Raw genomic sequence first — 26,651 nt, 5'->3', positions numbered from 1 at the left:
AAAGAACAAGTTTTAATTTTGCTTAAGGGCGGGAAAATTTGTAGTTACGCTACTGCGCTGTAGCTTTTCGTTGCTTGGCGTCTCTACGCATCTCAGTCTTCACATGAAAGTGCGCGTCTGTTCGTCGCAATTTGCCACTGAATTAAAACGCTCAGGTTTGACATTTTCTTCTGACGAGAACTCTTCGCGATATTAAGTTTACTCGTTTTATTGTATGCATTTTTTCCCTTTCCTATTTAAAGCGTGCATATATGTATATATATTCATTTCGTCTAAAAATACAAATGTAAGAACTGGAAAAGCGTAACCAGGTATAATCGTGTGATATTAAAAGGCAAACAATCTTATTCGTGCGAGAAAAAAAAAGAATCATATCTTTTCGCGAAGTAAAAAGTCATTTGATGTACGTTTTTTGCGATACGTTTTTTATATCTGTTTGACATATCAGACACGAGACTTCCCGAGAATCACCAGTGGGGATTCATTCTCCATCCGTTTTTCCCTCTCTCTCTCACTTTCTCTCTTTTGTCCCCCCCGTCGAGCAGTATGGCGCTTGTGTTTAAATCCAACGGTCGGAAATAAAGATGGTCTTTTTGTACGTTGCAGGATAAAAGCCGCACCTCGATCCTTCGGTGTCGTTTCAAGAAGCGGTGTCTTTTTGTCTCGGAAATAAATTCTTATTTCGTGAAGGAATTTCGGTGAAGGCAAAGTTGGTTTCTCAAAATAAATGGAGCCTTTCGTACAAGTAAGAATCTTTTTTTCCTCTAATCAGATAAATACATATGAATACATATTGACATATCGCGACGTAGTTTCGATACATTTATTATATTCATGAATGGTTTCTATTCAATCGATCTCTAAATAACATTTTTTTTTTGAGAAGATATTCGATTGTGTGCAATATATTGAAATTATTATTATATTCATTTGTAGTATTTAAATGTCATTTCATGTTAGAAACATTATTATATTATTAAATATTAAAAGAGTATTTATTATAATATGCACAAAAGTATTTTTTAATATTATTTTTATTTGTATACTCCAATTATATATGTATATATTGATAAACAGCGTATGTTGGAACGTGCTAAAGCGCGGAGAGAGAAATTGAATGAACAATTAATTAATGCAGGACATGATATTAAAAAAAGTCCTTTAAAAGGAAATGTTCAGCTAGAACAACTAACAGGTAATACATTTTTCTATACATTCTCTTTTTAGATTTTTCATATATAATTTAAATAGTGCAGTTAAAAATATTTATTGTATAATAAATCGCAAAGTTAAATGTATAAAATTAGCTTCTTATATTGAGACAATTGCTATATAGCTTTATACTTATTCAGTGGCAGCAGCAACAGCAGTAGCAAATGAAATTTCAGTCAAATCACCAAAGGCAACAGCAGTAGCAAATGAAATTTCAGTCAAATCACCAAAGGCAACTGCAGCTAAAACTCCTATAAAATCTTCTGACATATTCCTTCATCCTGAAAATGGTACATCTGAGAATAATGAACAAAATAATAAAGAAAATGATGAATTTGGAACATATAACGTGCGTTCCAAGTTACAAAGACTTGGAAAATTATATTCTGGTAAATAGTAATTTTATATATAAAAAATTAAGTGAATATAAATTAGACACTGATTGATAGTAGTTTATATTTATCTTGAACCTTGTTGTAGATTCTAATCTCTTGTTGATATTTTCATATTTATACACTTATATCTTCATATAATTCATAGTATTCCCAAATTTGTTTACTAACAATGAATATATGAGCATGTCTAAAATATACATAATATGCATGATTACATTTCCTTTTTTATTTCTTTAATTCACAGTTTTATTTCTAGAGAAAAATTATGTTAACTTTTATTATATGAATATATAAGTGAACATATAATTTGTCTTTTTCAGAGGATAATACTCTTGGATCCCCGATACATAGGACTGAAGAGAAATTCAATGCAGAAGAAATTGATACTGAACATAAACCGATTAAAAGAGGTGCTAGACTCGATCGATTAGCAGCTTTAGCTTCAACCATTAACAATTGGGAAGATGATTTATCGCATCCAATATTAAATTCAAAGGTATTTTATAATATTTATTTTAAAAGAAGAATTTATATGTTGAAGTATCAGCCACTTAGAAAAAGAATGAAGGGCGATGGAATAATAATAAAAGAATTAGAAACTATGGAAATAAAAAAAAAATTTTTATGTAAAACATAAAAAAAAGAGAAAATAGAATAACATATAGAATAAAAATAAAAAATAATTAAATTTGTAACATGCACAATTATGTATTAATCTTATAGACTAAACCAGTAAGTAACAAAACAGAAAAAATACAAGCCAAGTTTAATGAACAAGTTAAGAATGTAGAACCACAACCAAGCACAAGTGAAAATTACAAGTGGGTTGCTGTTAGTAATGAGACAAAAAGCAAAGATGCTAGTCCAGTTAAACAATTAAAGTGGGATAAAACTGTATTAGAAAATTTGGTAAAAAATAATTTATTTTAATTTTCTCTTTAAAAGACGAAGGAGACTAAAGCTTTGTAAATTTCTTTGTACAATTGTTTATGCTATATAAATTTTTTGTGTATTTTTTTATATTACACTTTTTTATACTTTGATATTTTTGATAAAGGAAAAAAGAATTAGCAATTAGCATAAGAATTAGCATAAACGATTATATTTGGATAGCTAAACGTTTACAGGAGGCTCAAGGCTTTAGTCGTACGAAAAGCAATTCTCGCCTTGTGTATGACTATAAGCATTGTTCTCAGGGATCAACAAATGCGACGACAAATCATTTATCACCTAAGAAACTCACGAGTAATGTTCAGATGGAAAAGAAGCGAATCTCTTCTGAGAAATTTGATTGTTCACCGAGAAACAAGAATACAGAAGACAGCACTAGCAATTCTAATACTCCCGAAAATATTGTGAAAGGCGCAAATACCAATAGCAGTTCTCGACTACCATCAAGAACTGGATTTAACAGCTCGCCAAAAACTTTAGCCCAATCATCAGGTTCAGTGTTAAGCAAAGCATCAATGTTCGAAGCTAAAAACATGGATATCAAGGCGAAAGATCCTACTCAAATGTCGGTCGCCGAAAGAATGGCGTTTTTTGAGCGAAATAAAGGAGAGGCACCATTAATACCAAAAGCACCGCTTACGATGTCGATACCGCCTAAGAAATTACAGGAGAGTAATAAGTTTAACATGCAATCAGGATCTAATATAAGTAATTCGGTTGTTCATGACGTGAATAATCGAAATGACGCTTCAAACAAAGGCTTCTCGGTTCTTGAACAACGTGCAGTGTTTGAACAAAGTAGCAATAAAAACAAAGTAGGAGAAATGGAAAATCATATCTTACAAGCTACTTATAATGAGAGACAGCGTGAATTAAATATGCTGCGCTCGCGATTTAATAACAATAAGGAGATTGCTCGTGCCGCTGCTAGATCCTGTGTTAGAACGAGCGAAAGTAGCGAAGGAGGTGGCAAATCAACCTCGCCAAAAAGTTCGCCGATTTGTCCCGTGAAACCGACTCCTGCTCCGGTAAAATTAAATTTTATAACTTATAAGATATATATACATATAAATATGTTTATATATCATTAATTAAAAAATATATATTTTATTTATCTAATATATACATATATAGGATCACATCACTCCACCTCCACCACCGCCACTACCACCAACACAACCTGAGATTGTGTCATATCATAGTAAATCTCCGATAAAAAGACAAGGTAATAAAAAAACAGATTTCTTTTTTGAATTCTCATATTATCTTTCTCGTGTATATAAAATATAATACTGATTCATTTTTCTTCTTAACATATTTTAGTTGTTGGAAGTCCACCTAAGGTTCAACATTCAAATAAAACTTTTTCCGATTCCAATGTTAAACGTATCCGTGTGTGTATTCTGAAACCAGGATCCCTTTACCCAAATTTATCTGAAATTGAAGTTACAGAAAGTGAAGTTGATTCAGAATATACTATTGATAGTACCGAGCCTGTAACAGCTACTCTTGATGAGAAAACTGAAACTGAAAGCGAAACGACCACTGAAGCTGATTATTACATTCAGGTAAAATAAAAATAAACGAGTGTATATATTGAGAAATATTTTTATACATTCTTGGATATTTTGCAGAATAATGAAACTGATCAAGAGACTGAAAGTGATCGAGAAAGCACACAGAATTCATCTTTTGGACGCACGAGTTTAGGACGTACTGTTTTGAATGCGTTTAACGAACGCTCATTGTTTAATAAAAAGGTACAAGAATCATTCAATATTATACTCTAGATTATATATTATATAATTCTATTTTATTAAATAATAATATTTTTTAATAATATTACAGAGATCTATAGAACCAGATCCAGATAGCACTACATCGGATATTTCAGCACTGGACGAAATGGATCAATATTTGGACGAGTGTCTCGACATGGAAGATAATAATGTGAAAGAGGAAGGTCCAACACCACCGAAAGTAAATAAAGGTGGCAGATCTCCGTTAGTGACGCATAACAGTTTCAAGTATAGTCAATTGCATATATTTTATAGATTTTAAGATTAAGATAAAAGTTTCGTTTTCTTTAAAAGACGATTTTTAATTTCACAGATATCGTTCACCTCTAAAAGACAGTTTAGAAGATAGTGGCAAATGCAAACCATTAATACGCACTGTTAGTGCATATAGACGAGAACAATCTCAGGTAAGTTGAGATATTTTAATATATCTATGAATAGAAAATATTTATGGCATTTTTATAATTTTAGCTGACTAAAGCTCATTCAGCTTCAAAACCAGAAGCAGGATCAGATCTGGCTTCTGATATACAGAAATGTGAGGATGAATCAGTGCTGGTAGAAAATAAAGTGAAAAAATTATTGGACGAAGTTGTCACACAAAACAAGAAAATAGAAGAAGCTAGCAAAGCATTAAATTTATGCAACGCTAGCATAGAATTTAATGGTTCTAGTGAACATGTCGGAGGTGAATGGGCTCTTCTTGTTGCCAGTAAGTTTTTATTTTTATGCAACATACAGAGTTTTGTATATGTTAGATATTGAAAGGATAGATAATATGCAAATCTCTATTAAATAAATATTATAAACGTAAAAACTATATTCTTTTTCACATTTAGCTCGTAAACGACAAGCTGCGTTGAATGAAGTGCAGAGACTAAAGCGAGAAGGCACGCTAAGACCTGTCAAGGCAGGTTCACCAGATGTAGGGAGTGGAGCCTTATCAATTTCAGCGATTACATTATCACTGAAACCAGAATATATTCGACATATGGGTCTTGGTAAGTGTAAAGTAATATACAGTTTTGTTATTGTTATAAAATATTGTGAAAAAACTGTATTAAAATAATAAGTATAAATTGTTGCAGATAAATATCTTCACTGTGTCTGCTTGATGTATCACTTAGGTGAAATGGTTGCCACTCAAGCAGCTACTGCTGAACCAGGTGACTCATGTATTCGTTTCACTTCGATGTTGAAATTTGAAAATTTATATAATGATTTTAAAATTGATGTCGAAGTGTATTCCTTGCAAACACAGCCAAAATTTTTGCCCCATGAAAAGAAGTATCACATTAATCATCATAACATAAAAGTAAGATCTTTATATATATATTTTTAAATTATAACATGTAATAAAATGTGTATTAATGATTATATTTAATGTTGCATCTATTTACAGACAACAAACAAGACGCCAAAGAAAAAAAGTCAATTTGTAATGCCGGATATACAGAGTCCAGCTGGACCGCACGTAATCAGATCGCCTGCTTTTGAATTATCTGGAACTGCGACTATTACGATCAATGATATAAATTGTGAACAATTCACTCTGTATGGAGTATGTGTATTGTGAATCTTTTTAATACGATGAAAATTTATATTTAAATCTAACATGTATACAAGTGTTGATTATAAATATGCATTCTTTCATTTAGGTCTCGCCGCATGCTCCTCTGGAAGGACTTCTACGAATGCGTGTATCGCGCAAGCTTTCAGTATCGGTAGAGCATCGCGGATTCTTGACACTCTTTGAGGATATTTCGAACTTAGGAGCTTGGCGTCGAAGATGGTGTTGGCTTAAAGACGCTAGACTTTACTTTTGGATACATCCTGAGGACGAACACAAGAAAAGTCCGATATCATATTTAGATTTAGAAGGTAATTCTATTGGAACATTTGATTGTAATTTTTCTGTATGCCTGGTTATTTTTTACTTAATTTCTGGATTTATCTTTTCAATATGCTATATATCTGTAGGTGTAATTACGAAGAATGTACAATTCGTAAATCGAGAGAAATGCGCTCGTCCTTTTACATTTGTGTTGGAGACATCTAGACCAGCGCAACCCGGAGATGATAACAGTCTCATTATGAAGACGAATGGGATTGAAACCACAATACAGTATGTATCATTACTTTCCGGCTTATCATTAACATAAAATGAACTTATAATACTTAATACTATTTATATATTATTTACAGGCACTTTTTATTAGCTGACACAAAAGAAGAAGGATTACAATGGATGTCGAAATTGAATAAAACTCTAAGTTTAATTAGAGCTTGGGGATTATTTAGAAATCCAGTTTAAACTTGTTAATCTCGAGCAACGTATTCAGGTACGTTCAAATCGATTTTTGTGATAAGAGACGAGCAATGATGTATTATGTATTACTTATTGAAATATATAGGATAAAGTACTTCGTTTAACATATTTAGCAAAATAATTTTATTCGTCGAGTTTAAGTACATGCATTTGTTAGATATATAAACATGGTACAAATGTTTAAATACGAATAATGCAAGTATTACATATGAAAGGATGTGGAATGTAGTAGAACTTTAGGTCAAGCTTGAATTTTCACGTTCACAATATGTTTTATATATTTTTTACGAACAATAATGCTTTATTTTAATATAATTGTTTAATTGATTAATTGATTGATTTTTTACTAATTGATTAATTTAATGCAATTTGTAATCTTATACAATCTTATATAGAGACATAATCTATAAAACAAAAACATTTATTTAAAGATATACTTAATACCTTATTGATAATAAAAATTTATAAAAATAATATGTAACAAGCAAACAAAATTATGAAAATTTACCCGCTAAATTCTTATATCAATATATTTAATACATATACATGTATATATTAAGTATTCGATATATATATATATATATATATATATATATATATTATATATATATATATATATATATATATATATATATTATATATATATATATATATATATATATATATATATATATATATATTATATATATATATATATATATTATATATATATATATATATATTATATATATATATATATATATATATATATAATATATGTATATATATATTATTTTATATTGATTTGAATTGCATCTTGAATAATATTTTGTTTGCACTGAAAGAGGGACTTTGATATTATTGTAATTGTATTCCGATATTTTTATAGTATTATATACACATGAAAAAAATTGTAAATAGGCTAAATAGATTAATCTTCATTAACATAGTAATATTTATATGTGTAAAATTACGATTTTATATATTAATAATTAATTATGTATACAACTTGATTAATTATATATAGATAACATAATTATCCCTTAATTAAGATTTAAAACCATAAAAAACTAATTGATAAAACGATAATTAAGGATATTTTTTTGTAGCATGAGGATTGTTAAGTACATATATATTCAACTCTTTTATATTTAATTAAATATATCCATCCTATCTCTACATAAAACGATTTCTTTTTTAAGTTTATAGCTTTGAAAAATATTTTGTAATATCTATTTGTAATTATAATATTTAAGAAGCAAAAAAAAAAATAATACTTCATGATTTTAAGTAAGGTCATATGTTATGCGCATTTTACAATGTAAGATATCACGATCAAATTTTAGGCTGACATTACGTTCTTCGATATCCAATAGAGTATTTTATATAAAACAAACATTCAATAAGAGTATTTTTTATAAATGTGATATCTTGATGCTAAAAAGCGTTGAGCGTCAAATGAGAACTTATCCTTAGGGCGCATTCACATCTTGGCAGAAAAGCAAAAGCCAATCACTACTCGCATTGATAGTCACATTGGCTGCGTTCAGCAGAAAAGCTGCTTTGCAACTGTTGTAAAATTCGTGAGCCTGATTGGTGTATGCTCTTAATTTTGGCTGAATCTAAGAGTATACACCAATCAGATTCACGAATTTTACAACAGTTGCAAAGCAGCTTTTCCTGCTGAACGCAGCCATTGGGTGCATCCAGAAGCACAACCGCTCACTGAGCGGCTAAGTAGCACTCTTCTTCTTCTTCCTTAGATTTTAATGGCCACTTCTGATCTGTGAACGATCAGTAAATTCAGGCCAACAACTGGTTAAGTACGAGGCATATTCATAAAGTAAGGGCCGTTTGGTCATTAAAAAAAATAAACTCGTGAGAAAAGGTTTTTATTGACAGTTTTAGTTTACTACGTATCTACTTCACTTTTCCACATAATCGCCATTCAGTTCTAAGCACTTTTCGTAACGCTGCACCAGTTTCTTTAACCCCTCTGCATAGAAGTTCGCCGCCTGGGAATTGAACCAGTTGATAACGGCAGTCTTGAGTTCCTCGTCGTTTTCAAACCGTTGTCCACCAAGCTACCGTTTCAAATGCAAGAACGCGACGACGCGGGAAACTGTCGTCCGGCGTAATCCTCCTTCACGACAACGCGCGTCCTCACACCGCTGCCGTAACCAAGAAGAAGATTCAAGATTTTCGTTGGGAACTTTTTGACCACCCTCCATATAGTCCCGACCTTGCACCTAGCGACTACTTCCTCTTCTTGCATTTGAAACGGTGGCTTAGGTCCATATTCTGAATCCTCTTTTATCGATAAAAGTGCCTCTAAAAGTGGCTTATAAGCCTTCTGATTGGCTATAAGCCACTTTTAGAGGCACTTTTATCGATAAAAGAGGATTCAGAATATGGACCTTAGTGGACAACGGTTTGAAAACGACGAGGAACTCAAGACTGCCGTTGTCAACTGGTTCAATTCCCAGGCGGCGAACTTCTATGCAGAGGGGTTAAAGAAATTGGTGCAGCGTTACGAAAAGTGCTTAGAACTGAATGGCGATTATGTGGTAAAGTGAAATAGATATGTAGTAAACTAAAACTATCAATAAAAACCTTTTCTCACGAGTTTATTCTTTTTAATGACCAAACGGCCCTTACTTTATGAATATGCCTCGTAGCACTCGAATGTGATTGATGAATTCAAAGATAGAAACCAATGGGTGCATCCAGAAGCACAACCGCTCACTGAGCGGCTAGGTAGCAATTGAATGTGATTGGTTTCTATGTTTGAATTGACCAATCACATTCGATTGCTACTTAGCCGCTCAGTGAGCGGTTGTGCTTCTGGATGCACCCAATCACATTCAAATGCTACTTAGCCGCTCAGTGAGCGGTTGTGCTTCTGGATGCACCCAATCACATTCAAATGCTACTTAGCCGCTCAGTGAGCGGTTGTGCTTCTGGATGCACCCAATTTCTGTTTTTTGCCTTTCTAGTGTATCGTTTACACACTGCTTATTACCAACGCGAGTTCTGATTGGCTTTCTGCTTTTCTGCCAAAATATGAATGCGCCTTTAGACGGGCCAAATTTTTTCGCGCATGCGTAACATAACAATAACTTTGTATGTGGTATATGGTGGTATGTAATATGTAGTAGGTCATGGAACCTCTCACACAATTTCACAGAATCGCAAAGGACGGATCAAGTATACTATTCTGTAAGTAAGTAAACTACTAATTATCTTGTGCGTTTCTATTATATATATATAATTGATATTTTAATTGATATTTTAATGAATAAAATTTTTAATTGATATTTTAATGAATAAAATTTTGTTTTAATTTAAAAAATTATTAAACGGCAGTGATATAAGACCTCGTTTCATGCGATAGATTATTATCGATATCATGTGCATGCGCGAGGAAATCTGTCTAACAACTGCCTACGCATCTGAATCTTGATATAAAAGTGCACGTATTTACCACAATTTGCTACTAAATTAAAACGCTCAAGTTTGATATTTCTTTCTGACGAGAAAAAACTTCGCGATTAAATTACTCGTTTCATTGTATGCATTTTTATTTTTTTTTCCTGTTTTATTCGTGCGGATCGTGAAAGATGAAGAGAATCGTGTCATTTCACAAAGTAAAAAGTTATTTGATGTACATTTTTTGCGATGCGTTTTATATCTGTTTGATATATCAAACACGAAGTTTCCCGAAAATCATTAGTGAGAATTCATATTCTGGGAGTCAATTGTGTATCACATTATTAAGTGAAAATTACAAAAGTGAGCAAATTTACTAGATATTGACTAATGAAATTATAAATATTCTAGTACATTTGCTCACTTTTGTAATTTTCACCAAGTTGTGTGATATACAATCGATCCTATGTTCATTTCTCTCTCTCTCTCTCTCTATTTCTTTCTCACTTTCTTTTGTTCTCCCTCCTTCTCCCTTATCGAGTAGTATGGCGCCTATGTTTGAATCACGGTCTTACATACAGGTCTGGAAACTCCGGTGGTGGGGAGGTCTCACTTAGTGTGTCCGTTTTTCGGAAGTTCACGGCTTGCCTGCTAGGTTCGCTGCGATCTAGAAGTCATTTTAGACGTATGTTAGAGAGAGAACGACTACTGCCGTCTATCTCTGTCTCTCTCGCTCGTATTGCGACTTCTAGTCGAAAAACGGACACACTAAGTGAGACCTCCCCCACCACTAAAAAAGGCCTGAGTTTCCAGACCTGTATGTAAGACCGTGGTTTGAATACAACGGTTAGAAACAAATACAATAGTAGATAGTAGATAGTTCTTTTGTACGTTGCAGAACAAAGACCACATCTCGATTCTTCGGAGTCATTTCAGTACCTTTTGTGTTCGGAAATAAGAATATTCGTGAAGGAATTTCGGTGAAAGTAAAACGTGATTTTTCAAACAATGGAGCCCTTCATACAAGTAAGAAACTTTTTTTCTTTTTAATCAGATAAATGCTATACGAATATTCACATATACACATATATATATATATATATATATATATATATATTTAATACATAACATATATATATTGATATATATCACGACATAATTACGATATCTCGATTATATCCATGAGTAGATTTCTACTCAATCGATCTCTAGATAACTTTTTTTTTTAAAGAAAGAAGATGTTATTATGTGGTAATATATTGAAATTATTATTATTATATTTAATTGTATTTAATTGTATTTAAATGTCATTTTATATTAAGTAATATTATATCATTAAATATCAAAAGAATATTTATTATTTATAATATTTATTATCATTAATATATACACCAAAGTATTTTTCTTATTAATATTATTTCTATTGTATACTATGATTATATATGTATATATTGATATACAGCGCATGTTGGAACGAGCTGCAGCACAGACAGAGAAATTGAACAAACAATTAATTAATGCAGGACATGATATTAAAAAAAGGAATTCTTTGAAAGGAAATATTCAACAAATAACAGGTAATATATTTTTCTATACATTTCTTTCTAGATTTTATGTATAATTTAAATAATGCAGTTAAAAATATTTATTGCATAATAAATTACAAAGTTATATGTTATAATGAACAACTATTAGCTTCTTATAGCGAGATAATCTTATAAAATCTTCTGATACATTCCTTCAGCCTGAAAATAACACATCTGAGGATAATGAACAAAATAATAAAGAAAATGAAGAATTTGGAACTTATAATGTGCAAGTTGTAAAGACTTGGAAAATTATATCCTAGTAAATAGTAGTTATATATAAAAATGAAATGAATATAAATTAGACACTGATCGATAATAGTTTATATTTGAGAATCTTGTAGTAGATTTTATTATATCTCCACATAATCCATAATATTCCTATATAAATTTATTTACTGATAATAAATATATGAGCATGTCTAAAATACAGGCTAAAATATATACATAATATGCATGATTACATTTCCTTTTTTATTTCTTTTTTAATTCTTTAATTCACAGGTTTATTTCTAGAGAACAATTATGTTAACTTTTATTATATGGATATATAAATGAATATATAATTTGTCTTTTTCAGAAGATACTCTTGGGTCTCCGATACATAGTACTGAAGAGAAATTCAATGCAGAAGAAATTGATACTGAGCATAAACTGATTAAAAAAGGTGCTAGACTCGATCGATTAGCAGCTTTAGCTCCGACCATTAACAATTGGAGGGATGATTTATCACATTCAGTATTAAATTCAAAGGTATTTTATAATATTTATTTTAAAAGGAGAACTTATATTGAACTGTCATTTATTTCGGAAAAGACTAGAGAGCAGCAGAATAATAAAAAAGGAAGTACAAACTGTGGAATATTTCTATATTATTAAATATTTTTTAATAATATTACAGAGATCTATAGAACCAGATAGCACTATATCGGATATTTTAGCACAAGATAAAATGAATGAATATTTGGATGAGGGTCTAGACATGGGAGCTATTCTTGATGAGAAAATTGAAACTGAAAGCGAAATGATCACCGATTATATTCAGGTAAAATAAAAATGATCAAGTATATGTATTGAGAAATATTTACACATTTTTGGATATTTGCAGAATGATGAAAGTTATCGAGAGACGAGTGAAAGTGATCGAGAAAGCACACAGAATTCATCTTTCGGACGTACGAGTTTAGAACGTACTGTTTTGAATGTGTTCAACAAACGCTCATCATTTAATAAAAAGGTATAAAAATCATTTAATATTATACTCTAGATTATATATTTCTATATATTATTATATATAATAATATTTATTCTATATTATTGTATAATAATATTTCTTAATCATATTACAGAACTTTACAGGATACCTAGATAGCACTATGTCAGATATTTCAACATTAGATGAAATTGAGCAAAATTTGAACGAATATCTCAACATGGAAGATAATGTGAAAGAGGAAGGTCCAGCATCACCGAAAATAAATAAAAGTGTCACATGTCCATTGATGGCATGTAATAGTTTCAAGTACAGTTTCAATTGCATATATTTTAGATTTTACTAAAATAAGAGTTTTGTTTTCTTTAAGAGACTATTTTTAATTTTTATAGATACATAGATTATAGATATAATTCACCTTCAAAAGAGAGTTCAAAGAATGATGGTGGCAAATGCATGCCATTAGTACGCACTGTTAGTGAATATAGACTAGAGCAGTCTCAGGTAAGTTTAAATATTTTAATATAGCTATGAATATAGGAAATAATTGACATTTTCATAATTTTAGTTGATCAAAGCTTATTCAGTTACAAAACCAGAAACAGAATCAGATCCAGATTCTGATGTAGATAAATGTGAAGATGAATTAATGTTAGTGGAAAATCAAGTGAAAAAACTAATGGACGAAGTTGTCATACAAGACAAGAAAATAGAAGAAGCTAGCAAAGCACTAAATTTATGCAAAGCTAGCATAGAATTTAATGGCTCTAGTGAACATGTCGGAGGCGAATGGGCTCTTCTTATTGCCAGTAAGTTTTTATTTTAATACAATATGCAGAGTTTTGTATATAAATGTAAAAACTATAATTTTTTTTCACATTTAGCTCGTAAACGACAAATTGCATTGAATGAAGTGCAGAGACTAAAGCGGGAAGGCACGCTAAGACCTACCAACACAGAGTCACCAGGTGGAATCTTATCAATTTCAGCAATTACGTTATCATTAAAACCAGAATATATGGATCTTGGTAAGTGTAAAGTAATGTACAATTTTGTTGTGTGAAGAAAACTACATTAAAATAATTGTACAAATTGCAGATAAATATCTTCACTGTGTCTGCTTGATGTATCATTTGGATGAAATGGTTAGCACTCAAGCAGCTACTGCAGAACCAAGCGACTCATGCATTCGTTTCACTTCAATGTTGACATTTGACAATTTGACTAGTGACTTTAAAATTAATATAGAAGTATATTCCTTGCAGACACAGCAAAAATTTTTGCCGCATGAAAAGAAATATCATATCAATCTTCATAACATAAAAGTAAGATCTTTATATATATTTCTTTAAATTATAATATAATAAAATGTGTGGTAATGATTATATTTAATGTTGCATCCATTTACAGACGACAAATAAGACGCCAAAGAAAAAAAATCATTTTGTAATGCCAGATATACAGAGTCCAGGTGGACCACACATAATCAGATCACCTGCTTTTGAATTATCTGGAACTGCGACTATTACGATCAATGATATAAATTGTGAACAATTCACTTTGTATGGAGTATGTGAATTATTTAATATGACGAAAATTTATAACTAATTTAACCTAACATGTACATATACAACCATTGATTATGAATTCTTTTATTTAGACTTCGCCGCATGCTCCTCTGGAAGGATTTCTACAAATGCATGTATCGCGCAAGCTTTCGGTATCAGTAGAGCATCGTGGATTCTTGACACTCTTTGAGGAAATTTCTAACTTAGGAGCCTGGAGTCGAAGATGGTGCTGGCTTAAAAACACTAGACTTTACTTTTGGATACATCCTGAGGACGAACACAAGAAAAGTCCGATATCATATTTGGACTTAGAAGGTAATTCTATTTGAACATTTGATTGTAATTTTTCCGTGTGTGCCTGATTATTTTCGACTTAATTTCTGGATTTATATATTCGATATGCTATATATCTGTAGGTGTATTTACGAAGAATTTACAATTCGTAAATCGAGAGAAATGCGCTCGTCCCTTTACATTTGTATTGGAGACATGTAGACCAGCGCAACCCGGAGATGATAACAATCTCATTATGAAGACGAATGGGATTGAAACCACAATACAGTATGTATCATTACTTTCGGTTTGTCATTAACATAAAATGAACTTATAATACTTAATATTATTTATATATTATTCGCAGGCACTTTTTATTAGCTGACACAAAAGAAGAAGGATTACAATGGATGTCGAAATTAAATAAAACTCTAAGTTTAATTAGAGCTTGGGGATTATTTAGAAATCCAGTTTAAACTTGTTAATCTCGAGCAATGTATTCAGGTACGTTCGGATCGATTTTTGTGATTGTTTATTGAAATATATATAGGATAAAGTTCCTCGATTAACATACTTATAATAAAAAAATTTTATTCGTCGGGGTTAAACACATGGTATTTGCATTTGTTAGATATATAAATGATACAAATGTTTAAATACGAACAATGTATGACATGTGAAAGGAAGGAATATAGTATGACTTTAGATCAAGCTTGAATTTTTATATTCGCGATATGTTTTGTATATTTTTTACGAATAATATTGAATTATGTTAATGTAATTGTTTAATTGATTAATTGATTGATTGAATGATTTTTTTAGTAATTGTCTAATTTGAGAGAGAGAGAGAGATGCAGTGTCTAATCTTATATATTTGAATATTTATATTGAATATTCAGTATATATATATATATATATATATATATATATATATATATATATATATATATATATATATTATCTTATATTGTTTTGTATTGCATCTGGAACATTTTGTTTGCACCGAAGAAGGGATTATCATATTGATTTCATAGAGGTTTTATAGGGATTTATTTTCACAAATTGCGTTTTGTAAATTCATACAATAGATATGTGTATAAAAAAGTTATGTTGTATATGTAAGGAAAAAACGTAGGTACCGCGGCGGTTCAAATGAGTACTGTACCTCCATCGCCTTCATAAAATATAATCGCAAACGAAACTTCTCTCGTTCGTTAGCAGTTTAAAGAAAAACTGATAAAATAATACGTACTGCCAACATGCGAGTGTACCCTCGAGATACGCGAATGCATACAGACAGATACAGCTCGTTATCATATTTCTCGTAATACATGCGAATACTTTTTCTGCGAATGCATTGACAAGAAAAAGAGTATAAAATAATTTTACATTAACTATATTTATTCGCAGAATTATCTTTGTTCTATGAATTATTTATAAGAAGCATTTATATACTAGAGAGCAAATTTTCTGTCCTACATAATTATACGATTGTTATCGACATTTTAAACAACATTGTGTATATTATTTTACGATGCAAGGTATCGCGATCAATTTCGCAGAATTCGCGTGAACGAATTGATCGACAATAGGTCGCACATTTCGGATCGATTATTTTCTTGACACTTCTTTTGTATCTGTTTGTATGTACATCGATGAGTCGCGTGTCTCGTGTAATAAAATATCCTAATACTCGTATGTAATTACACGAATATGTCGATGATCGAAGAATCTTAATTAGAGTGTAATTTCATGTCCGCTTACTTTGCGACGAGATTGATAGAAGGATGGAATCCAGTCTCATCAGCGGTATAATCGACTCTGTAATCGGAAAGAGTGCGAAAGATTAATTTTATATAATGTAATTGTCGAAAAACAACATTGTTCAAACGAAACAATCTCGCAGATTATTGTATTCTAATGACTTTTAAATTAAGTTAATCAACGTATAAAAGATGATACTTTGTTACATGTAATAACTTATTCATTGCTATAATGATTTTCAATACTTGTATGTATGTCCGTCTGGCGCGATGAAGCTGAAGCTTCCTACAACGCTAAGTGCCTCGTTATCGGTGCCTTCATTCTTCAATTCAGCCGTTTCCTCTCTCTTCTGGCCGTCGCTCTGTTCATAGCTGAAGCGATATCCACCTACCCCTATATTATTCACCTCTTCCTGTTTCACGATCGTGATATCGTTTGGATTCTGCGGCGCTGCAAGAACGCCAGCTATAAGCGCCAAGATGACGAAGACCTGCGTGATAAAAAAGGACAAAATCATCATTTTACTGAAAAAAAGAAGACTTCTTCCTATCGTTTTTTTTTGTATATTAAGATGTATCGTTTTATTCGTTTAATATTATGCAACGATATGTTTAGATATTTATTGTAAAATGAAATATTGTTTTCGAATATACATAGATAACGTATGCGAAGGCATAATAATCGTGTTTTGACCGTTTCTCAGAATCTGACCTTTCGGCGTCAGTATTACATTATTGCCTCACAAAATTAAGCCAGGATATCGTAATCGATTTCATGGAAAACGAAGTGAAGAGCCAATTCTTTCAGAGATATATACAGGATGTTTCAGAGCTTAATCGTGATCATTTTTGCCAATTTAAAGAAGTGATATTTATTAATTAAAATACCCCGCGAGTTTTTGAATTACAAGTGATAAGATATGTAAAATAAAGATGTTACGCGAACAACATTTAAGATTCTTTGACAATGAAATTAAGCAATTATATTTTATTAATTATTTAAATTCGAACTTGAGCTTTTATCATTTGAAATTTTAATATATTCAAGATTTGATAATTTAAAAATGCTTAATTTTGAATATCACTTGTATGATGTTTTTCTCGAAATTTCCTTCGAGAAAAAAATGTACAAGATTGCGTACGATTATCGGGTACTCTGTAGACATCCTGTAGACGTTCTCTCGTGACTCTTAGCGTGTGTCACGCGCTGAGAAGTGTGCGTAATCACACGCGCACACAAATGTCACAAAAATCCTCTTCACTTTCACTGTTGCGCAAAAATTGGGAGGCTACGTTTCTCGGACACCCGGTCCCGAAATATCTGTGTAACCCTCGATTCGGTCCGTCCGTCCCCTCGCATCCTCCCGACTAAAAAAGTCTCGATTGCGCCGATAAATTGCATCGATGTATGTATCTCGATCTGTTCCAAGATCCACCCACCGTCTTCATCGCGCTCAGGTTCCTTCGTGGTTCCTTCGAACGATTTTAAAACGACGGCGGCCCTTCGTCTTTTTAAACGACGACCGATACGTGGATTACCAAGGAATCCTAGTGCGCATCCGTCTTTATATAGGCGGAAAATCGCAATGTACCGATGTACGTACCCCCCACCTGTGTATGTAGCAGCTTTAACAGAGATTCGCGGATGAGTCTCTCCCGCGGTTGCATCCCGGCCAGGTTGCATCCGCGATACGACCAATGATGCGACCACTATCAGATGTTGCAGACCACCTTGTATTCTGTATGGTGTCATAATAATTTACGCTACGTTGCTAAATTGAATGACTCTAAAAAGAGAAGAAGAAAAAGCTTTGAAATGCCAAAAATGTATATCTTCTTGATGTATATCCATCCAATGAAAAAAATATCATCGATATGATGTTATAACAATATTATATTACGATACTTGAATATGTAACATTTTTTCTTACTGTGAACAAACTTTAGTTATAGTTAAATATTAAGTGTTTAATTTTTATATTTGTTTAATATTAATTTTTTTAAATATTATCCTAAAGGATAACATTTAAAGTAAATATTTGTGTAATAATATTTCTAAAATATTTTTACATGTTCGAAATTGCTATGTTATCAAATAATGTTTTTTTCCATTTGCTTATATTAGATATGTATTTATATATGGATTGTAGAAGGTTTTTGATAAAATAATTAGTAGTATAGTTTGCGGCGAAAAATAACGGCAACAAGTTTTTCTCAATTAATATTATTCGCATATAATTGTAAGAATTTTCTATATGATGACATTTCGTACATAGATAAAAAAATCATTCGCATATAATTGTAAGAATTTTCTATATGATGACATTTCGTACATAGATAAAAAAATCAAATATAAATATATTTAAAATTGCATAGATTATATAAGCCGTTAGTTTTCCATACACGCAAATAAAAATGTCATTCGTTAAATGTGCCTACGCGAGGTCAACAAAAACGTAATTCAAGATGCTTGTATCTCGCGTTTTCTAAGCTCACTGATATTCAGCTATCTATCTTCGCGAAGAATCATCACGCTAAAAGAATTAGTATTGATTGACGTTATGTTTGCACACATCTACGCGACGCGTAAATCTTTAACGTGTATAATTATTTTTGAATTAAATATCGTAGCGTTAACAGTATCGTGAATATTTTTCAATAATGTATTTGTGCGTTTAGATGTTACGCAACATCTATTACGAAACAAACACGTTCGTTTATTTGTATGCATTAATTCACCTATTGTTCATTCAGGTGCAAATCATTCTTGATATGATGCTTTGAAACATTTTCCATAGAAGGAATCACTGTCAAGGGCAACTCGTCTCGTCGAGACGATTGTTCCCGTTCTCTCATATTACAATGCGGCGATTTTCATCGCTGTATCTAATCTTTATTCGTCTCTTACACCACACATTGACACGATAATTTTATAAATCTAGTTATCTTTCTCTCTTTCTTTTTCATTGCGCCATTTAAAATTCATTGTTAATTTTCAAGAGATTAAATGTAGCTTTGATATATCGCATAGAAATGTAATGGTATCTGTTCTATAGATTAAGTAGATTAAGTAGAAGATGCTCGATGGATTTTAATATTTTTTAATTTCATGGATTTTGTTATTGTGAGATGCAACTGTAGATTTTCAGTTCTCATTTCTTTCTTTTCAGATTTGACGCAACTCGAACAAGGCCATGGTCATGCAAGGTGCAGGATGCACTCTCTTAGTCGACCCGATCGAAAATGTGAAAGCCAAAAACTCATGATACCAGGAGATTCCGGCAAAGAATGGCGATTTCATTGGTTTCATTGGCCAGAGGCGACAGACATATTATACGGTACGTCCTTGGTCATTGTGACATTTGGTTTTCTCGAAGTTGTACGCGCGCCGGAGGAAAGTTGATGACGTAACTATCGGTGACCTTGCCATTTCAGAAGATGCGACGGCAAAACGCTTGAGGGGGAGAAGACCTCCAACTCCAGGAGACCTCTCGGTCTCTTTTCCGTTGATGGTACTCTCTTTCTCTCTTTTTTCCCTCTTTTCCCTCTCTTTCTTTTTTTTCTTCCAAAATATTTTAATTGTCCCCATATACAGAAATCTAGCGGATATTCTTGGAAATCACGCAATCGAAAGATTTCTGAATATTAGCTAATCGTCATTGATGCTCATATATAAAAATATCTTCGACATATTTTATGCAAGAACAAACTTGTATAAATAAATCTTGCAACATCGAGACAACATTGTTTTTCGTTACAGTGGGAGAACCTTAGAGAATAAAATTACGAGAAAATATCATATAAAATATATATAATAATTATATATATTATATATAATTTTCTTGACGTCTCTTTGAATTTTCTTAGATATGAACAATGTTATCTCGATATAATGCAAATTATTTGCTGCTTGCAACGCAAAAATACTCGTTTCTGCCGTCTTAATGATGAAACAGCTCTCTTTTCATCTTTATGTTTTTTGTACGTGAGAAAGTCAGTGCACGTCACGATTCGCGATCGTAAACGTGGACTCCGACTGATTGTACATTGATTATGCAAAGATCACGAAGAAGACCAAATCTCTCTCTCTTTTTGGGTCGAACTGCACGATTCGTTTACATATCAATAAGCACAGCGAGAAATTTGCGATTATGTCAATTTAAATTTATTTAGATTTTATCTTATAATAATGACACCATCATTAATTATTTTTCAGATAAACGCTTTCATATCAAAATTGATACAACTTTTGCGTGAAATGTTTTGTGCCATCAAAAATCTGTGTATAAATATCATTGCGCATAGACATAAATATTCGCTCAGAAATGATTCTCAAAGAAACAAGAAAACTCGTAACCGTACGATATTGTCAGTTTAATGGGCAATTACATCTTTAAAATACACAGGGTAACTAATTGCATTCGTAAGCGCAACAAATCACTTCATTTTACTCGCTTTAGCGAGGAATTTTATTTGATTTCTTACGTCAACGCAAAGACATTACAATTACTATAAAATTCTAAACTTTAATATTTATCTGTCTTCTCAAGTCAAGGTTCTGCTTCATTAGTGTCGTCATTATGAAACGTTCATAATTAATCAAGCGATATAATGATTTAAGCCTAAATTCCTGAGAGAATCTAAATATTTAAAAATTGAGTTTTTATTAGAAAAAAAAAATATATATATATATTTTTTTTTCTAATATGTTTAAGAATATATATATATATATATATATATATATATATATATATATTCTTAAAAATTTGATATCAAAGACGAAGCCTCTGTTAAAAGATTAAGTCGTCATTTGAAAAAAAAAGTGATTTGCAAATTTGCGCTATTACGTTGCTAAAAAAGTTTCGTTAATTCTAATAAGGAAGGAGTACATCGAAATGTCTCTCAATTAAGAAAAGCGCCGCAATTTCCGTGTACACAGAACAAATTTGCGTTTCTTCTCTAAGAGAGATCGGCGATGGATGACTTATGACGGGGCGGTAACAAAGGATATAAGCATCTGCAGGCGATAGCTAGAAATTATGCAATAAAGGACCTTTTCTTCTGCTCTTAGCATGGTATTGTGTGTCGGGTTACAACCTTAAATTCCAGGTGAGGACACGAGATGTTAAATTTTATAAGAAACCTGTCTGTCGAAATGTATATAATTCATTGACTTTAAAATTATGCAACAGACAGACTTTAGTCTGACCAAAAGAGATAAAAATTTAGAACATTTGTATATATATAATCTTTTTGAACATAAAAATTTATAAAAGGATTTATTAAAAAATTATCTAGAATTAGAGAATTAAAATAAAATTTAATAATTTTAATTAATATGCCAATAAAATTGAAAGTAAAAGATTTATAGGTTTAGAAATATATACATTTTTATGTCAGTTTTTATCATTTTTTAAATTTATTTAATTTTTGAAGAAAAACAAAAGCATTTGTCATTTGTATTAAACAACACGCAATCAATTTTCTTTGATTCTTGATTTAGGAGCAAGTAAAAAAAACACAAATTAGAAGTTTGTATTCAGCTACTGATTGATGAATGCCCGTCGCCGATGGCGATTCAATGAATTTTATATAAATATACTAGCATGACGAGTCATTTTTATTTCTTAATAGACTATCGAAATCCTTTTTCGATTTATTATAATTGGGATTAAATGAGTGCTTTTAACACGTTAGTACAAGGTCGATTCAGTAATATATGCTTGAAGCCAGAATGCATTAGAGATGTAATCAAGATTTCGGGAAACAACATCGATTTAACAAGGCGATTTACGAACCTCGGCGTATCCAAGGACACTGTAATAAGCGTAGCCCGATTTGCGTTAGATGCGTTTGTAGCTGTTGTTAAAAAAAAGTCGCGCAAGCGAGTAAATGTCAACGAGTTGACTAGCTAGCTCTTTCTCTCTTCTTCTTAATCACCACTACCGCTTTATGTATTCACTTTGCCGATCATTCGCGCACGCCGGCAATATGTTCGCGACAGATGTGTTTCGCGATCCTCATATTACGCACATCATTGTTCATTTTTGCTATTTTGCCAATTTATAGATTCTCTATTTCTCCATCTCTTCTACTTTTTTATAATTTATTATTTCTATTCTCTCTTGTTTTTTCATAAAATTTTTTTTTAGGTATGTGCAGATAGCTCAAAAGCAGAAGATAGATCCAGATTCGATCGGAAGCACTTAAAATTATTAGCGGAAATTAATTATTAAGATCAAGGACAAATCAAAGTTAGAAATACTTTCAATATTGAAGCGTAAATACATGGAAAGATTTACCGCTTTTTGTCGTTTCAGAAACGTATCCCTTTTGCTTCAATCGCGTAATCGAGTCACTGCAAAGGTCGCAGACTGCAATCTACGTGAGAAACAGCAACGAGTCTCGCGCAATTCGGTCAATATCGTCCCGAAGTCAAATGTCGGACAAAATTGCATTTCCGCGTGTGCGATTCCAGGTTGGATCACGGGATGAGGCAAGTGTCAGCGTCCACCACCGCTGGAATCGATAGAAAATTACAACGGTCGCCCTCAATGATGTATCCGTCTTGTCTTTCTGTTATACGATGTGTATTTCCACGATTGCGAGAGCCACGATTCATTTACCATTCCAGTCTTTCCTCTTTGAGGAAAAGTTCACGGCAGGTTGTCAGCAATAACGAATGCGAATCGTTTGCATTACAAGAATTCTAAGAAATTGAAAAAACATTAATAGTGATCGATAATTTTCCGATGACTTTTTAACGTTCCTCTTTGCGACATTCAAAGGTAAAGCATACGGTGCTTCATAGGTATTATGCACGGATGATTAGACATATCTTCTAGTTGTTTTGATATATAATTGCAAACTAAAGGTCGGGAGGTAATACTGAGAGGAAGTGTTAACAAGTTTAATGAAAGTTGACTAAAAAAAAAAAAAAAATAAGAACAGACAAATTAAAATTTTAATTACGTATCCTATTCGAATTCTTTAGAATATGTAAAAATTTTTTCTGCAATCTGACCAAACCGGCTTGAAGAATGACTTTATGAACATCAACATAAGTCACAGCTAATCGAGGACGAGAGAGTATTCCTAGCAATTTTAATTTGTCCTTGATCTTAATTAATTTCCATCATGCTCTTAGAGGATTTAATCTGATTTTTTTTATTTTTAAGATGCACTTGGATTTCGGATCAGATGCGTGATAATAAGTGAGAGATGAAGAGCGAAAGATAAAGAAGAACATCATCTAATCGTCTGCGTTTGATCAGAATGTCCATATATTCGGCATTGATATTTTTCCGAAGATAAACCATTGTTTGCTTCGTCAGGTATGTAAATCTCCGCGTTAAGTGGCACAGCGTGAGTTTTCCGGATCGCTTTGCGCGAGAAGAATTGTGTGAACGCAATTATCGTGTTTCTACATCTCTTGTTTTCTCGTGACTTTGTTAATCACGTTACCGCGCTTCATTCTTCCGTTCATCAATGTCTGCTTGATGAATTTTTTTCGGTATGCGTGGAGTGAAAAACGTATATATCTAATATTATGCAATCTTTTTCTTAGATTCACATAAGATTATCGACGCAATACAGAAAATATGTACACGTACGAACATCCGTCTCGTAACGATATAATTTAAGACGAGATCTTCTTTTATCGAAAGACTCACCTTTCGCGGTGCCAGCTACTATTTACTGCCACCTTTAAGCAACCTCTCTGCGTATCTCTATAGGAGGTCACATCCTGCTGGTATAATTATCTTATCTGGCTACATTATCCGCGAGGAAATCTCGCGTGAATTATGAGGATATCATCGATAATCATTCGTGTTGCATGTACATAAAATGCCCGATGGTTCGCACCTTCGACACGTAACGATCATGTGGTCCATCGCGAGGTAAGTCAATCGACTTGTATGTATGTGCGCAGCAGGATATGCGAAGGATACGTAATTCGTAAGCCACACTCAAAGTCAGTAGTTTGCAATAGAAATGGTCAGACGCGATTGAGAGAGAAGCTTGCTTTGCTACGGCATGAATTTTTAAAATTATAGAAATGATAAAAATTCAAGATTGTGTTTATTATAGTCAAAAATCTAAAATAATAAATCTTATTACGTATCCTCAAGTTTGAAGAAACTTTGCTTTTCAGAATTTTAATTTAAAATTAAAAAGAACAAACGAGACACTCAACATTAATTATTAAGGAAAAAGTTAAAATTCATAGAAACTGGTATTGATTAAGGATTCTACATTTTTTTCTATTTCTGTTTTATGGAAAATTCAATGCTGTATCAGCTACAGATCATTTCCACCATCGAAGCCTCTGATAGATCAGAATCGCGCGTGCAACGACTTCACTGTCGTTTAATGTAAGCGCGTCCACGGGCCCGTTTGTTTGTCGACAGCATAGTGGCATTTAGGATCCGTGCCATCGTGCCACAACGGTGATATTACGCAAGAAACGCGCCTTTTAGAGCCGGCAACGGCGACGACCTCGCGTACGCGGTCCAGCAGGATTCTTGCGAAATTCCTAGCTCGAGTTCCTCGTTGAAAAGCGACGTCGCGCGCATCCTCCCGCACGTACCTTCTCCGTTCATGTTTTTCCCAGCAGGATCGACAATCATTCCGCGAGAACCCTGTGTCAAATCGCGATATCCATAATTTCACAGTCGTAAAGCTGTCACATCTATATAAGTATTGCTTATTCTCGCGAATAGACAATTTTCTCGATACACCCTAATGTTGCAAACATAAATTTTATGAATTGTCTTACACGTTTGACATTTGTCCATTTATTATAGAAAAAGCGACGAGGCATCTCTATGTTTGATATCTCTATTCGCTCGTCTAATAAATAATTTTTCGCATTAATTGCAAAATCATATTTAAATTTCGAGAGAATGTCTCGTGGTGTATATATAGGAATAATTTTATATTGAAATTATAATTATATTAATACAAGCCGCGTCAACCGAATTATTGTTAGCGTTGAATGATAGGGTCAAATGTCAACTCGGCAACGTATAAGTAGCGTTGAAAATCTTTGCGTAACGTCGACGCAAGATAAACGGCGCGCATCTGTTCGTTCGAAATGATCGGGCATCTTCTCTGCATCCCGCTGTTCTCCTTCTTGGCGCACAATTGATTATACAATAATTTTCGCCTTAAAAATACGCTCTGCGCTTAAAAAGGTAGAATCACAATCTCTCTAACGATACACTAACTCGGCTAGTTATCTAATGTGCTACACATGGGGTATCCTAGAAGCCTCGATTTCAATTTTAATCATCTTTCGTAAATTCGAAAGTTATTTTTGTTTAAAAATTTTGTCACAGTATAATTAAAAGTCACGTAGATGAGTTATGTTTTCTCCACTTTAAATTATATAATTTATTTATTTTATATAATTTATTTATTTTGTATAATTTATGTATATTTTTTACATTGTATAGAATTTTTTTTAAATGATGATTGTCAAATAAAACATTTCTTCTTCGAGAAGAAATCCTTTAAATTTTCTAAGTAAAATGTGAGAAATTATACAAATTATATAGAGCCGGAGTTGTCAGAAATATTAATGTTAATCTTCTTTAGTAAAGTCGACTAACGTGTCGATAGTACATAATTTAACGATAATGTCTCTTGAATATTAATTGATTTACAGAAATCGGTCATAACTTTGCCTATGGCATAAACTCACATCGTGTTATTAATTATAAATGTAATCACGAGAGATACTCTCTATGCACTCTAATATAATGTAGCGGTATATTCAACGTTACATTTGCATGTGACATAACGCGACATGTAGTTTCTTGATCATAGATAGATGTATTAGAAAGTTTGATAGAATCTTTGTACGGTGATAACATAATATATATATAATATATTATATAATAATAATTATGCGTGCTATGCATATATAATTATTATTGTATAGATATACAAACAAAAATAGATTTGCTGCGCGGAGAAAGTGAATAATTTCAATAATATGTTTGCAGTGATAATAATAATAATTTCGTTTTTAATAATTTAGAGGAATAATAATAGTAATTTGATTTTTAATAATACGTATGTATACAAAGTATATAAATCTATATAGCTTTTTTATGGATGTAAAGATGTAGAGAGATACGTGGCATCTT

At 32.0% G+C, this 26,651-nt stretch overlaps 3 protein-coding genes across 22 annotated transcripts; 2 read left to right on the top strand and 1 right to left on the bottom strand.

Annotated features, from left to right (window-relative positions):
• Positions 1-62: 62 nt before the first annotated feature.
• LOC145959596 (anillin-like) lies at positions 63-7,193 on the top strand. Of its 4 annotated transcripts, none has more exons than XM_083078590.1 (19): positions 63-155; positions 607-745; positions 1,078-1,195; positions 1,353-1,601; positions 1,928-2,103; positions 2,331-2,516; positions 2,804-3,586; positions 3,693-3,783; positions 3,882-4,126; positions 4,193-4,318; positions 4,407-4,585; positions 4,671-4,764; positions 4,829-5,069; positions 5,197-5,358; positions 5,446-5,672; positions 5,760-5,918; positions 6,016-6,238; positions 6,338-6,482; positions 6,563-7,193. In XM_083078590.1, the coding sequence occupies exons 2-19, from the start codon at positions 728-730 to the stop codon at positions 6,669-6,671; spliced, it is 3,531 nt and encodes a 1,176-aa protein (XP_082934716.1). In that variant the 5' UTR covers positions 63-155; positions 607-727; the 3' UTR covers positions 6,672-7,193. The 4 variants fall into 4 exon arrangements, with proteins under 4 accessions (XP_082934716.1, XP_082934715.1, XP_082934718.1 ...); XM_083078589.1 differs by having other exon boundaries at positions 2,735-3,586; XM_083078592.1 differs by lacking the exon at positions 2,331-2,516.
• Positions 7,194-9,802: 2,609 nt separating this feature from the next.
• LOC145959593 (anillin-like) lies at positions 9,803-25,857 on the top strand. 17 transcript variants are annotated; one of them, XR_014435100.1, is made up of 23 exons: positions 9,803-9,888; positions 10,993-11,120; positions 11,557-11,671; positions 12,261-12,433; positions 12,582-12,725; positions 12,789-12,917; positions 13,030-13,202; positions 13,286-13,397; positions 13,462-13,702; positions 13,778-13,921; positions 13,992-14,218; positions 14,304-14,462; positions 14,554-14,776; positions 14,878-15,022; positions 15,102-15,238; positions 19,668-19,835; positions 19,933-20,009; positions 20,714-20,904; positions 21,377-21,606; positions 22,001-22,385; positions 22,650-23,162; positions 23,676-23,831; positions 24,065-24,267. XR_014435100.1 is itself a non-coding variant. In XM_083078585.1 (16 exons), exons 2-15 carry the CDS (start codon positions 11,103-11,105, stop codon positions 15,208-15,210), a joined length of 2,112 nt encoding a protein of 703 aa, XP_082934711.1. In that variant the 5' UTR covers positions 9,803-9,888; positions 10,993-11,102; the 3' UTR covers positions 15,211-15,238; positions 15,557-15,575. The 17 variants fall into 17 exon arrangements, 2 of the variants coding, with proteins under 2 accessions (XP_082934711.1, XP_082934710.1); XR_014435096.1 differs by lacking the exons at positions 22,001-22,385; positions 22,650-23,162 and adding an exon at positions 24,799-25,857 and having other exon boundaries at positions 24,065-24,398; XR_014435097.1 differs by having other exon boundaries at positions 22,001-23,162.
• Cpr28 (cuticular protein 28) lies at positions 15,761-18,089 on the bottom strand. The gene is made up of 3 exons (XM_083078588.1): positions 17,938-18,089; positions 16,744-16,988; positions 15,761-16,555 (listed from the first exon to the last, which is right to left on the bottom strand). The coding sequence occupies exons 1-3, from the start codon at positions 17,944-17,946 to the stop codon at positions 16,495-16,497; spliced, it is 315 nt and encodes a 104-aa protein (XP_082934714.1). The 5' UTR covers positions 17,947-18,089; the 3' UTR covers positions 15,761-16,494.
• Positions 25,858-26,651: the final 794 nt, after the last annotated feature.

The sequence above is a fragment of the Camponotus vicinus genome, unplaced genomic scaffold, assembly GCF_025532165.1.
Source record: "Camponotus vicinus isolate PSW18456_S1 unplaced genomic scaffold, iyCamVici1.0 SCAF_1, whole genome shotgun sequence".
In the NCBI taxonomy this organism is placed as follows: Eukaryota; Metazoa; Arthropoda; class Insecta; order Hymenoptera; family Formicidae; genus Camponotus; species Camponotus vicinus.
The sequence above is the reverse complement of the archived record's forward strand: the minus strand, read 5'-3'. Positions and strand labels throughout refer to the sequence as shown.